Below are 14,376 nucleotides of genomic sequence, written 5' to 3'. Positions count from 1 at the left end.
GCAAAATTACATTCGTTTGGTAACATTCATTCGCAATCCAGCAGTCATTCCAAAGGAAAGAATATGCGCATAGACAGAGAAAAATAATTTTAAAAAAATATACATCAAAGGGAAAAGGTCCCTGATGGATAGGGGAGGCTTGTCTTGCTCTGCCCCCCTCACCTGCCCTGAATTGACCCTTGCTCCTGCTCACCATCTATCTATATATCTATATACTGTATATCTCTTGCCAAGAACATACGCATAGACAGCCAAAAATAATTAAAAGGAAAAAACAAAACAAAACATGCGCACATTTTGTCAAAATTAATTTTAAAAAATAAAAAAAGGGAGGAAAGTGCCTGATGGGAGCTCCATTCATGCCCTGCCTTTGGCCTGAACTGAACTGACCCTTTTCCTCCTGCTTACACTTTGCCATTGCCTTCCACTGAGGCTGAGAGAGAGTGACCTGTCAGTTCCAACTGACCCATGGAATCAATTGGGAATAAAAGGGAAATGCAGCGCAGGCATTCTGACTGTAGCATCCTCAAATAATAATAATAATAATAATAATAATAATAATAATCCAGGAGCAAGAGGAAATGAAAGTAGCACAAGCAAGCACCCAAAAAATCATGCGCATAAATTGTCAAAAGAGGCTGCTTCTGTTGCATCCATTTCCCTACATCCCCCAGCTTGGCCCCACAGCCCTATTTCCCTGGGCAGTCCTCCTCCTCCTCCTTCTTTCCGACCCTCACCTCCCTCTGAGCTGCCCTGGCTCCTTCATCCTCCTCCTCCTGCTCCATTATAGGATGCCCTCCATGGCTCCCTTCTTCCCACGGCTCCTTCCTCCTCCTCCTCCATCACTTTCTCTATCTCCCCCCTCGCCAGCCCTTTGCAGCCCTCGTCACCCTGATTTCCCCTTTTGCCTCCTGTCACCCTTTGCATCCAGATTCCCCTTTTTCCTTTGGCTTTTTCCTTCTCCCCCTCCCATCCGATGAGGGGAGGGAATGCTCTGCCCTCTACCCACCCTCTGACCTTAATCCCTCCCTAAATTTGCCCCGATCATGATTGAGGGCAAGTTCATATTTCGCGGAACCCGGGTCTTTTCAGAAAAGACGGATTTTAGCTCGATTTTGGATACACCGGGGTAAGGGGCATTTCCTTGTGCAAGCCTCGACATGGATTGTGATGGAATCGGGCCCAATATGAACTTCACGTGGAAGAATCAATTTCAGAACCGGTGTAAATGGTAATGTGAATGGCCCCCCTCTTGAGTATCAGCAAACTTAATAGGCCTCTGTGTGAAATCCTGTGCGAAAAGTGCACTGCAATCATAGTTTCAATGCTCTTTCTTTAGAGAACACATATTGTTTTAGGGTATTTTAAGATGCAGGGGACCTCATGCTAGTAATTAAAAGACACTGTGTCTCTTATGTCTTTTCCTACAGAATTTTTTTTTCCTGAAAAGAAAAAAAGCTAGAAGAAATGGTTGAAAAAGAAGAGAAAATTACAAGGGGGGGGGGGGATGCAAAGCCAGTGTACAAGTCAGTGAATGAGGTAAGGTGATGGCATGACAGCAGACACATCTGAAATCATCCCCTAGTTAAGCAAAATTCATAAACAGCCAGATAGCAGAAACCACTTTTGAAAGACACATATTAGAAATGCAAACAGGATGGGAATATTTGAATCTTATTCTCTACAGATGGCCATTGCCATTAAATGTGAATGCATTCAATACATATTATGTGAGTGATGAAGAAAGTTGTTTAGTATGTATACTTGTACACTTGATCTTAGCCAAAAGGCCGAGAAGCGATAATATGTATACTTGTGCAAGGGAGGAAGTCTGTCAGATAATTCATGAGCTGATTAAGCAAGGAGTTTCACAGTAACCTTAAAGTAGTGAAAAGGAAAACGAATCATAGCTAGAAGTTGCAATTGGCCAGATGGATTCATCTAAATTGGATTCACAGATTATTTCTGTGCATGATTCTCTAAATCTGTTTTTAATCTATACTGTGAATCCATATTCTTTTCAACAAATTCAGGCAGAAAAGTACAATACTGCTTACCTGAAGCATACTTCTTTAAAAGGTAAAGGTAGTCCCTTGACATAAATGTCTAGTCATAACTGACTGTAGGGGTCAGCACCCATCTCTGTTACGAAGCCGAAGAGCCAGTGTTGTTTGAGGACTGCTCTGGTGGTCATGCAGCCAGCATGACTGCCCCAAATGCTGTTTCCTTCCCATTGAAGTAGTACCTATTTATCTACTTGCATTTGGATGCTTTCGAACTGCTAGCCTGGCTGAAGCTAGGACTAGTGACAGGAGCACACCCCCATCATGCAGCACTTGGGCCTCGAACTGGCGAACTTTTGATCTTCCGAACTGGCATCTTTAACCACTAAGCCACTGCATCACTCCTGTATATATCTAAGAGGTCATAATGACTGCCAGCAATGGTGTTTATCACACGGAGGTTTTTGGAGCTTTTTGCAGCTCAGATCTGACGTGACTGCGGGTCCAACAATGCAAATTCATGTCATAATGTGTCAGTTAGTAAACCCAATGATGGAAGGTTCCCAATGAGCGCAATTTAGCGCAATTTAGAAAGAGGGGTGGAGAGTGAAGAGACAATGAAAAACCAGCCACAAAACCTGGTGCATTTTTTTACCTTTCACTTTGGAAGATTTATGTGTATTTTGAAGATGCAGTTTTAAAGTGTGTGTGTGTGTTCTATATGAACAAGCTGAACACATCTTCCTGTCACAAATATGCTATACTCTTGATCACATTACACTTAGCCTTGGATACAGCATTGCACACAAAACCTAACAGAGAGGCAACATAAGAGTGTGGAATGTAACAACATCCTTTTCTTTGTTTCTTTGTTTATTTTTGTTGATCGACTCCCATTGATAACTGCTTTTGGAATGTGTTCATTGATTTTTCAGTCTCAGTTTGCAAAACATGCCCATCTGTCAATGGAGCCAAATATCTCTCATCTTTGTGGACGACTGTACCAAGCACTACAGCTTTAGGACACAACTATATATATTATTTTGATTAAATACCTACTACACCATTGCTTCCTATGATATCTGATGAAGGGGACTGGCAATTATTTTTTTCCAGGAACCAATAACACATTTGTGCCTATTGGCTACAATTTTTTTCCTCCTTGGAATCTCACAAGGGACTGGCAGTCAGTGGCTTGTGGACTGGCACTGGTCCATGGACCACCACTTTGAATAGCACTGTGCTACATGATCTCTGATTTGGGTTGGTGCCATTATACTGGGGATGTAACCCTCATCCCTGCGCTGTTTTGTCAATGAAGATTGCCCTTGAAATTGCTATTTGATCCACAGGAAGGAAAAATCAGGTACTCACAACACCTTCAGATGTCAGGGATATTTATTAGGAAAATGGCATGATAGAAACTAAGGACTGACCACACTCCCTATGGCACTCTAGTGCCAATCTGAATCTGTCTCTTGAAGCTGCTATGCAATTTTTAGGAAATAGTCAAGCTATTATTTACACATCATCCTTACTTTGGCCACTGGAGTCAAATGACATATTTCACTGGAGGTCTGCATCTGTATCTACTAAAACATTTTTAATACAGGTTCAGGAGAAGTTCAATTTGGATTAAAGGAAGGACTGAACATTCCTTTTTACTTCTTTCCAAACTGCTGCAGGTGTGTGTGTGTGTGTGTGTGTGTGTGTGTGTAAAAAACAAACAGGAAAATGATTGGATGCTTGGATTTCTGCTAATATCTGCTTTATAGGGGAATATCACAGAAGTGATAGAGACTGAGGAAACAGTGTGGAAAGAATGGGAAAGAGTTAAACCCATGCATATTACTCAGAAAAAATACTGAATTTACTCCTGTCCATCTACACTGTAGAAATAATGCAGTTTGACACCATTTTAACTACCAGGGTGCCATCCTACAGAACCCTGGGATTTGTAGTTTTGTGAGGCACCACAAAACTACAAATCCCAGGATTCCATAGGCTGGAGCTACCACATGTAAAGTGGTATTGACCTGCATTATTTCTACAATGTAGATGCACCCTAAGTAAGAGGGCACAGGATAATGGTTTCAAGTCAACAACAAAGGAAGGTGATTGAATTACCTATATTGAAGTCTGCCTATATGCACTTATCTGGGAGTATGCCCCATTGAACATAATAGGACTTACTTCTGAGTAGAGAAATACAGGAATGCTCTGCAAGTGTGGGTTTGTCCCACCACAGCTCTTTTAAACACATTTTCTCCCATCACATGTGAAAAGGCACTGTAACATTTACCCAAACCTGAAATGAAGTTTTGTGGATTTTCACGCAAGACACAAGATTTTTGGTCTGAATTGAACACATGAACTAACAGCTGTGTTTACCCTAACCAATAAATACATCCTGTGTAATTTACCATGCAAGCCTACGCAAGAGTATCTTTCACATTTCAGAAGTGTAGTCTTGTTAACAGCAAGTACAGGTGAAAGTCTTGTGGCATCGTAAGGTCAGACACATTTTATTTGGCGTAAGCTTTCATAGACTGCTGCCTGAGCCCCTGTAAGCTAATACCATGTAAAACTGTGTTAGCCTTTAAGGTGCCACAAAAATTTCCACTGTTGTTCTTCTGTACCAAACAGAATTTGTTTATTCTTAAGATGCCACAAGATTTTTACTTGTATTTACTGACAACAAAGTAACAGAACTTCTGCACAGAAATAAAGGGTAAATCGAATGAGGGATATTTCTTGCTTAGGGCAGGAGTGGCTGATAGCTCATGTGTCCAATCCAGCCCCAAAGACATGTGGCTTACATGGATATTTACCAAATTTAAGCTGGATAGGTGTTTCCAGGTCATTAAAAAAAAAAAGATGTCCTGGCCCCTTTATGGATTTTTATAGGGGTTCCAGACACCTTTCATTTGTAACTTTTCTATCCCCTCCCCTCCACCACCCTGCTTATGCATTTTCCATGTTAGAGAATAATCTGATGAGGGAAAAATACCACACCAAAATCAAAGTAGTTGCACAAAACAATGTCTTCTGACTGATAGTGCCAGGACTCCTCAGCTGTGTTCCTCATGCCAGCTACTGGAAGGCACCATACAGCTATTTTACCTGTACCCACATTTAGCTGTTTTCATTTGTATTTTAAGTTGATTTGATTTGATTTTTTTTAAAAAATTGAATTTTTTTGAAATTCTTTTAAAAAATTTCTTTAATGACACCAAATTTTAACTGAATCTTCACCATGTGTATATGCAAATACATTTAGGCTGTGTGTAAGACACTGTAATTCAAAGAAGGTGTAATTTTTAATTTTGCTTGTTGTTTACATCAGAACGATTAGTGTTCCATTCAGCGGTGTATGGGAATTACGATTTAAAGGAGTAACATTAGTACAAAAAACAAAACAAAAGCGTGACTAAGGATTCTGTATGGGGTGAAATGGGAGGAGGAGGTCAGTGGAGGAGAGGGTTGTTATTCTTGGGTGCCTCCAAGCCATTTCTGGCTCATGGCTGCCCCAATGGTATCATTGGGAGGGGGGAGGTGAGGACCAACCCTAGGGCCACCACTGGACTACCTTAAGATGACCCTATCCTATACGGCAGCGGTTCTTAACCTGTGGGTCGCAACCCCTTTGGGGGTCAAACAACGCTTTCACAAGGGTCACCTAAGACCCAGGGTTGGTGCCATAATCTGTAATACTCTAGTGCAGTGGTTCTCAATCTGTGGATCATGACCTTTTTTCGGTTCTCAACCTGTGAATTGCAGCATTAGGAAGGTTGAGAACCACTGCTATACGGCTTGGGCCCAGGCTATTTGAAGGACTGTATCTCCCTGCATGAGCCCCCCCCCCTCCGAGCATTGAGGTCACTGGGAGAGGCCCTTCTCTCTGTCACACCACCTTCTCAGGTGCATTTGGTGGGAACAAGAGAGAGGGCCTTCTTAGTGGCTGCTCCCAAGCTTTGGAACTCTCTCCCTAGAAAGGCCAGGATGGTGCCATCCCTACTATCCTTCCGGAGCCAGGTAAAGATGTTCCTGTGCAGTCAGGCCTTTTAAGCTGATAAGGATTGGTTTTTTTTTTAAATGCTGGGCTACCCAAATTTTAATGGTTTATACTTTAATATACTCTTGTCCCTCCATATTCACTATCCCCTTTGAATATGGAAAAAAACCTGCAAATAACAAAAACACCATGTTTTTACCTGAGAAGACACCTCTCTAGGATTCTGTAGGTCCTCCGGTGCAACTCTGTGGTCAACGTCCAACAGACACTGACCATAGAACTGCACTGGAGTAGTTACAAAGGCCTAGTAGATTATTCTCTCTAGGAACCTCTAGGTCTTTCCATGCAACTTTTAGTTAAAGCTGACCATAGAGTTGCACTGGAGGACCTAGATATTCCTAGAGAGAACATACTAATCAAATCCGTGAGTAACCAAATCTGCAAATATCAAAGCTACAAATATGGAGGGACGAGTGTATCAGATTTTAATTTATAACTGTTTTCATCCTTAAAATTGTTTCTTTTACATATTTTAATATTTTGTATTGTTTTTAAACTGTATAGTTTTATACTTGTTCGCTGCCTCGAGTCCCTATATTAGGGGAGAGGCAGGATAGAATAAAATAATAATAATAATAATAATAATAATAATAATAATAATAATATGCTGGTGAAACGTGAGGAATAAACTCTTCTAGAACATGGCCACATAGCCTGAAAAACCCACAAGAAACTATGGATGCTGGCCATGAAAGCCTTTGACTTCACAATAATAATAATAATAATAATATCAATAATAATATGTTCTAGGTAGGCTGTTCTACCCCAAAGTAAGCTTCCTGAGTTTGACTGGGCTTAATGCCTAGACTTTAAGTGGACCGAGACTTTTTAGCCTTACAATTCTGAAGACTCAAAGCACTTTACCCACTTTCTTTTGGCAGACAGCAACCTGCACCTTGAGAGGGCCATCTGTGTCACTCCCTCACAGCACTCTATGCCTCCTTGCTAAGTCCCTTCCACGGAGGGCGGCTTTTGTCTTGCTAGGGCCCCCTCCTCCTCTGAGAGGCTGAGCATCAGCAGCTGCCTTGGGCTTATTTGGGGGGGGGGGGGGAGGGCGGGGAGTGAGCGGATTGGCAGCTTCCCCGTCCAATGGGGAGCCGGGGGCTGTTTTGCGTTGGAGGCTGCAGCTTCCCTGGCCCTTCAGTGGCAGCAGAGGAGGAGAAGGAGGAAGGCAGGCAGGCAGGCAGGCAGGAGGAGAGCCTCGGCTGCCTCAGCTCCATCCTCCTCCTGGTCCAGCACCCACTCCTTCCTCGCCATGGATGGAGAGCCTAGCAGGGAGGGCGGCTGGACCAGGCCAGGCGGAGGAGGGAAGCGCAGCAGCCCCAGCAGCAGAGCCAGCCAGCCTCCCGCCTCGCTTTAGCGCCCGGCTCCTCTCCGCATCCGGAGGCCGCCTCCTCTTCCTCCTCCTCCTCCTCCTCCGCAGCAACAACAGCAACAGCATCCCACCCACAGCGGAGGGGGCGCCATGCCCGGGCTCCACCGACGCCTCCGAAAGTTTGCCCGCCGCCGTCGCCGCGTCCCTCCCTCCTCCTCCTCCTCCTCCTGCTCCTGGCTCCCCTTCCTGGCGCCTGGGCGGCGGAGCCGGGACTCCTCCCGGGGCCCCTCCAGAGACTGAGGCAGGCGCTCCCCCTCTTCCTCCCTCTCTCCCTCTTTTCCTTCTTCCTCCTCCACTTCCTCCTCCTCTTTTTCCTCCTCTTCCTCTTTTTCCTCCTCCTCCTCTACCCCTCCTCCTCCTCCTCCTCCTCATCTCATTCTCTTCTTCCTCCTTCTCCTGTTTTTCTTCCTCCTTCTCTTCATCTCCTCCTCCCCCTTCTTCTTTTTCCTCTCCCTCTCCTCTTCCTTCCCCTCTTCCTCTCCTTCCTCTCCGTCTTCTCTTCTTTCTCCTTTCCTCTTCTTCCTCCCTGTTCCTCCTCCTCCTCCTCCTCTTTGCTTCCTCCTTCTCTTCCTCCTCCTCCTCTCCCTCTCCTCTTCCTTTCCCTTCCCTTCTCTTCTTTCTCCTTTCCTCTTCTTCCTCCCCGTTCTCTTTTCCTCCTGTTCCTCCTCCTCCTCCTCCTCTTTGCTTCCTCCTTCTCTTCCTCCTCCTCCTCTCCCTCTCCTCTTCCTTTCCCTTCCCTTCTCTTCCTTCTCCTTTCCTCTTCTTCCTCCTCGTTCTCTTTTCCTCCTGTTCCTCTTCTTCCTCCTCCTCCTCCTCCTCTTTGCTTCCTCCTTCTCTTCTTCCCCCTCCTCTTCCTTTTCCTTCCTTTCTCTTTCTCCTCCTCTTCTTCTTCCTCCTCTCCCTCTTCTCTTCCTTCTCCTTTCCTCCTCTTTCTCCTCTTCCTCCTCTTCCTGCTCCTCTGTTACTCACTTGGCCCCTGGACTGTGGAGCAGGAACTCCCAGGGCTCCTCCAGAAACTGAGGCAACAGCTCCCCCTCATGATGGTGATGGCTTAATTTGGGACAAAGAAGGAGCATTTGCCCCTTTCCTCCTCTTCCTCCTGCTCAGCAACTGGCATTGAGGGGCACAGGGTTGCCACTTTGTGTCTGCCACCCTGCGAAGAGAGAGCCCTTCTTTCTCCTCAGGTGGCATCTGAGGGGACTGAGGAGGTGGTGTCCTCATGCTCAGCTTCTTTGGCCCTGAAGGAAGGCTGGCCTCCTGGAGGGGCAAAGGGAGGATGCCCTTCAATGGCCTCTGGAGCCCCAGCATGTGATGTGCAATAGTTGGCTGCCAGGCATCTGCTGGCCTCCCGCTGCCCAGGATGAAGGTTTTCCGCCGGAAGGCACTGGTGCTCTGCTTGGGCTACGCACTCCTCCTCCTCCTCACCATGCTCAACCTGTTGGACTACAAGTGGCACAAAGGGCCCCAGCAGTGCAGTGAGCCCTTGCCTGTCCGCCGCACTCCTTACCCACAGCACCAGCTGCCTTATTATGCCTATCAGTCTCGGTCGGACACTCGGGCCCTCTATGGTCCCCCGGTGCCCCTCGCCCGCAAGCGACAGCTGGTCTACGTTTTCACCACCTGGCGTTCGGGGTCGTCCTTTTTCGGGGAACTTTTCAACCAGAACCCCGAGGTCTTCTTCCTCTACGAGCCGGTGTGGCATGTCTGGCAGAAACTGTACCCGGGTGATGCTGTTTCCTTGCAAGGGGCCGCCCGGGACATGTTGAGTTCCCTCTACCGCTGCGACCTTTCTGTCTTCCAGCTCTACAGCACGGCGGGGGCTGGGAAGAACCTCACCACCTTGGGCGTCTTTGGGGCAGCCACCAACAAGGTGATCTGCTCCTCGCCGCTTTGCTCGGCCTACCGCAAGGAAGTTGTGGGCATGGTGGATGACAAGGTGTGTAAGAAGTGCCCGCCGCAGCAGCTCGGCCTCCTCCAAGAGGAATGCCTCAAGTACCACACCTTAGTCATCAAGGGAGTGAGGGTCTTTGACATTGGAGTCCTGGCCTCACTCATGCAAGACCCCTCTTTGGCTCTCAAAGTCATCCACCTGGTCCGGGACCCTCGGGCAGTGGCGAGCTCCAGGATCAAGTCCCGCCATGGGCTTATTCGTGAAAGCCTGCAGGTGGTAAGGAGCAGGGACCCCCGTATCCATCGCATGCCCTTCCTTGACGCAGGTCACAAGCTCAACAGCAAAAAAGAAGGGGGAGGGGGCTCAGACTACCATGCCTTGGGGGCCATGGAGGTGATCTGCGGGAGCATGGCAAAGACCTTGCAGACTGCCCTGCGCCCTCCAGACTGGCTGAAGGGTAATTATATGGCTGTTCGCTATGAGGATTTGGTAGTGGACCCCATCAAGACTTTGCGGCAGGTCTATGGCTTTGTCAACCTGGTGGTGAGTCCAGAGATGGAGAAGTTTGCCCTCAACATGACCAGTGGGTCTGGGTACTCCTCCAAACCCTTTGTGGTCTCTGCTAGAAATGCTAGCCAGGCTGTGAATGCCTGGAGGACAGCACTGAGCTTTCAGCAGATTAAGCAAGTGGAGGAGTATTGCCACCAGCCCATGTCCATTTTAGGCTATGAGCGAGTCAACAGTCCTGAAGAAGTCAAAGACCTTAGCAAAACCTTGCTGAGGAAGCCGAGGTTGTGAGTAAGCTATGGTGCCTTGTAAAGAAAGCCGAGAGAGAGTTGTCTGTAACTTTTCAAACAATTGTGTTTGTTTCAGAGAGAGAGAAAGAGAAATATGGCACTTTCTTAAGGACAGTTAAGGAAGATTATTTTGACCCTCCAGAGACTACTGAGGATGAGACATGTTCATGTTTTTGCATTACTGGTTAATCAGTAATTTAAACACACAGAGACTTCAGTAAGTAACTTATAAGACTTCTTTTTCCTCTCCAAAAATGCAAGGCACATAATTCAGTATGTATCGAAATCTTTGCATACATGTTGTGATGGTGATCATGAAAGACTTGAACAATTGCCAAGGCTTTTTTTTAAATGGTGGGAGTTGGAGATTGAGGGAAATATTCCATAAGGCAAAGTTCAGAAGACTGGATTTTTGTATAAAGGTTTAAATGTGATATGAATAAAGAAATTTTACAATGTTTGGGATCTCCACATATTGATTATGCTTCTCTTTAGATGTACAGGTGAATGTCACAAAGTATTGTTTGCCACCTGTTAACAGCAAGGAAGCATGGATAGTATTCTAAAAGTTAGAAAGTACAATTTAACAAGGTCCTTTAACAGTTGCTGTACAGCAGAGGCTTGGTGGCAAATAGATGCTCATTTACAAAGATTTTCCAGTGAAAACATCTGCTTGAAAACAAAATGTAATCTTAAATAATTTTTGATTAGTAATATTTCAGTTAAGCCACATATAAAGGAACATAGTTGTATATTCGTATTTCTGACATAACACTGATACTATAAAAAAGAAGCAGTGCAACTAGCAACAGTTTCTCTGTAGAAAGTGTAATTGTTGTTGTGTATGTTCAAGTCATTTCTGACTTGTGCCAACCTCAAGGCAGATCCATCATAAGGGTTTCTTGGCAAAGTTTGCTCAGAGGGGTTTGCATTTGTCTTCCTCTGAGGCTGAGAGAGACAGAATGACTTGCCCAAGGTCATCCAGTGGACTTCCATGACTGGAGCTTTGAACCCTGGTCTAAAGAGTGATATTCTACACCATGCTGGCTCTCTAGGAAGTACATACCATGTCAAAAATGCTTTGTCCCAATATATCCCTCCTGATGCAGTGTATCATGGAACTCATAGTGACTTGTGTCTTCCTGAGAGATTCCAGAGCCCAAACTAAAGTGAGATTTGGAAAGATCCCTCATCCATTCTTGGAATGGTCTCCTCATCTGATCTTTTAACAGGAGACAAATTATTTGCTGTAAAATGAGAGAGCAAGAAGGAGACTGTGAGCACTCTCCAGTAGACGTTTGGATTTGCTAAATCCAAAATTATTTTCTCTGAGGCACAAGCTGTGAATTCTTACAATGGGTTGGTTAAAGTTCTTGTGTCATTGTTCAGCAAACTTAGAGAGAGATAATTTCTTGCAAGGTTTGCTACGTTTTAACTGGACCAAATAGTTTCTTTTCTATATACTGTGTTGACTGAATGAATTCACAGCACCTCCTAAGGGAAAGACCTTGAATGTGGCCTACCTAGACCCTGTGCTTTGGGAAAACAATGGAGGTAATTTCTGTAGGGAGAGCTGTTTCTATGAGGAGCATGCTGATAAGTGAGCAGTGATGTGTGTGAAAGCTGGTGATGCTGATGTTTCTTATCATAATAACTAATGTTAGGGGAGAAGAACAGAGGTTACAGACACCACTGTGCTAATGGGATCATAATAAAATAATTGTGGCTGGAAAAAGAAGCAAAAGGATATCTAAAGTAGTAATTTTGAGCTTACTTGGGTGTATGCCCCATGGAGCCTAGTCTTAGTTAATACATTTATGTTTGGATTGTAAATTAGCAGCTGTACTTCAGACAAAGCGTGTACATGCAATACTGAATTTTTAAAAAAGTGATAGCCCTTTCATAAAATTAAATACAACATTAATGCAGGCTCTCTAGCAGCTTAGGGGACGTACGGTAGCTTTTATTGTATAATGGATTTTAAACAAATGGTACAAATGGAAAACTCACAGAGTTTGAAGACATCTCTGGGGATGCCAAGTTATGGTTTCAAGAGTTAATTATCAAAGAATGTGTGCCTTAATTGAATTGGTCTTACAACCAAATTAAATATCATTCTCCACACTGATGTTATAGTTTTGCATTAAGGGTATCCCAGGCTTTCTGTCTTGGGTTTGCTACCACTTATTTGAATGCCATCTCTTGATGTGTGGTTTAATTTTTAGACAAATGGAAAGTCTGCAATTACCTGGGAGTAGGTCTGAGGGAATTCAGTGCTCCTCATTCCTGAGAACACTTGCCTGAGACGTTAGCATTTCTCCTCATTCACGCTTCCTTTGCCTGTTGTTTCATTAGGTGCCTCTTTCTACTGCACACATTCTATTCTGCTGCCTTACAGCTGAGACACTTATATGTGTAAATTCTATGATCTGAAAGATGTGCTGCCTCTGCTGGAACTGTAATGCCATTTTACACTTACTTCTTCCAAAGGAGTTGGAGGCTGCTTTGTCAAGGACATTTTATTTATTTAATTTATATCCTGCCCTTCCCCTGAATAGGATTCAAGGCGGCTCACAACATGAAAACAAGATACATAAACTAAAAGTTCATAATAAAAAAACCCCCCTCAAAATCACAATTGTATTTGTGTGCCTTCAAATTGTAAGGGGTTTTCTTGGCAAGATTTGTTCAGAGCCCCCCCCCCCCCCCTTGCCTTCCTCAGAGCTGAAAGAGTGTGACTTGTCCAAGATCACGATGGCTGAGGGCAGATTCAAACCCAGGTCTCCACAGTCATAGGAGATTATCACATGCAAATATCCCCGACTGGCTCTCCAACAAAGCAGCAGTACCATATTAAAAACAGCAAAAATATAAAATCATTTAAAAACATGAACAGCACAGACCCACACCATTAAAGACCTTTTTGCATAGTCAAGTAGGCTGCATCTGCACTGCAGAAAGCAATCCAGTTTGACACCACTTTAATGGCCATGGCTCAATACTATGGAATTCTGGGAAGTAGTTTCTGGATTATTTCTGCAGTGTGGATGCAGCCTTAGTTACCAAATCCTTCTTTGACTAAAAGGTCCCTTACCTGTTGGTGGAAGGAAAACAAGGAGACCAGTTTAGCCTCCCATGGCAGAGAGTTCCACAGGCTGGGATCAGCCACTAAGAAGGCTATCTCCTGTGTCCTCACCAAATATACATGTGAAGGAAATCCCTCTCACAAAGATCTTAAAACTTGGGTATGATCATGTAGGGAGATAATGGTCTTCCAAATAGTCTGGACCTAAGCTGTATATAGACTTTCAGGTTCTTCAGAGCTAAGTGCTGCTGTTCTTGGAAGTACTGGTTTGTGGACTTCCTTATACCACAAGTATTCCCTTTTAAAACCTAATCCGATTCACTTTTCTCCCTCTAGAATAGGTACTGAAATGTTATAAGAAACTGTCTTGTAACCCAAGAATATGACAAAGACACCTGCAACAACTCTAATCTATCTTTCTAAAATGTGTTTCTGATCCTTTAACAGCCTTTGAATATATTCAAATGTGTTCCTCCTGAGAGATTTTAGCTATTCCTTTGAATGTGACTCATTTGATGTAGAAAGCTAAAATCATCTCTGTGAAAAGAAAAGAAAAACCCAAACAGATCCAGTTAGTTTACAATAGTATGCCATCAACTTTAAGAAGGGGAGGGGGTATGGGGGGTATTTGAGGATTTTGAATGAGAAAGTGTAGTGGTGTAAGCATTGGACTATGACTCTGGAGACTCGGGTTCAAATCCTGGCTTGGCCATATAAGCCCACCTTGGGCAAGTCATACTCTCACAGCTTCAGAGAATGGCAATGACAAACCCTCTTTGAAGAAACTTGCCAAGAAAAGCCCATGGTAGGTTTGCTCTAGGGTTGCCATAAGTCGGAAATGACTTGGAAGCACACAACAACAAAGTTTACAATAGTATGTCTTCATATTTAAGAAAGGGGGTATTTGAGGATTTAAGTTGTATAATTGAAGTGTATTAGAGAAAAATATTCAAGCATATGTTAATAACATTTTGTCTATTTATATTTAAGTATTTATCTTTCAGCCTGGTGTATCCTTTATTACCGAATGCAGCCAGGTATAATTCCTATTTAGCCAATGAAGATTTGGTGCTAATAATTTGTCTGAGGTTTATATCCCCCATGCAGAATCATTGGCATCCCAGGTATTTTGGACCTCAACTCTCAGAAA

General features: G+C 44.3%; 1 protein-coding gene and 1 pseudogene across 1 annotated transcript; one reads left to right on the top strand and one right to left on the bottom strand.

The window, feature by feature from the left end:
- Positions 1–1,669: 1,669 nt before the first annotated feature.
- Positions 1,670–1,802, bottom strand: LOC149318159 (U2 spliceosomal RNA; annotated as a pseudogene).
- A 6,124-nt stretch (positions 1,803–7,926) lies between these two features.
- Positions 7,927–10,601, top strand: LOC149318158 (carbohydrate sulfotransferase 2-like). The gene has a single exon (XM_089507735.1). The coding sequence runs from the start codon at positions 8,814–8,816 to the stop codon at positions 10,140–10,142; it is 1,329 nt and encodes a 442-aa protein (XP_089363861.1). The 5' UTR covers positions 7,927–8,813; the 3' UTR covers positions 10,143–10,601.
- The last annotated feature ends 3,775 nt before the right edge of the window (positions 10,602–14,376 follow it).

This window comes from Sceloporus occidentalis, unplaced genomic scaffold, assembly GCF_023333645.1.
Source record: "Sceloporus occidentalis isolate IW3139 unplaced genomic scaffold, rSceOcc1.0.p SCAF_2, whole genome shotgun sequence".
NCBI lineage: Eukaryota > Metazoa > Chordata > Lepidosauria > Squamata > Phrynosomatidae > Sceloporus > Sceloporus occidentalis.
The sequence above is the reverse complement of the archived record's forward strand: the minus strand, read 5'-3'. Positions and strand labels throughout refer to the sequence as shown.

Bases quoted from the DNA above. Each gene is read 5' to 3' on its own strand.
- LOC149318158 (XM_089507735.1), top strand. From the start codon at position 8,814: ATGAAGGTTTTCCGCCGGAAGGCACTGGTGCTCTGCTTGGGCTACGCA.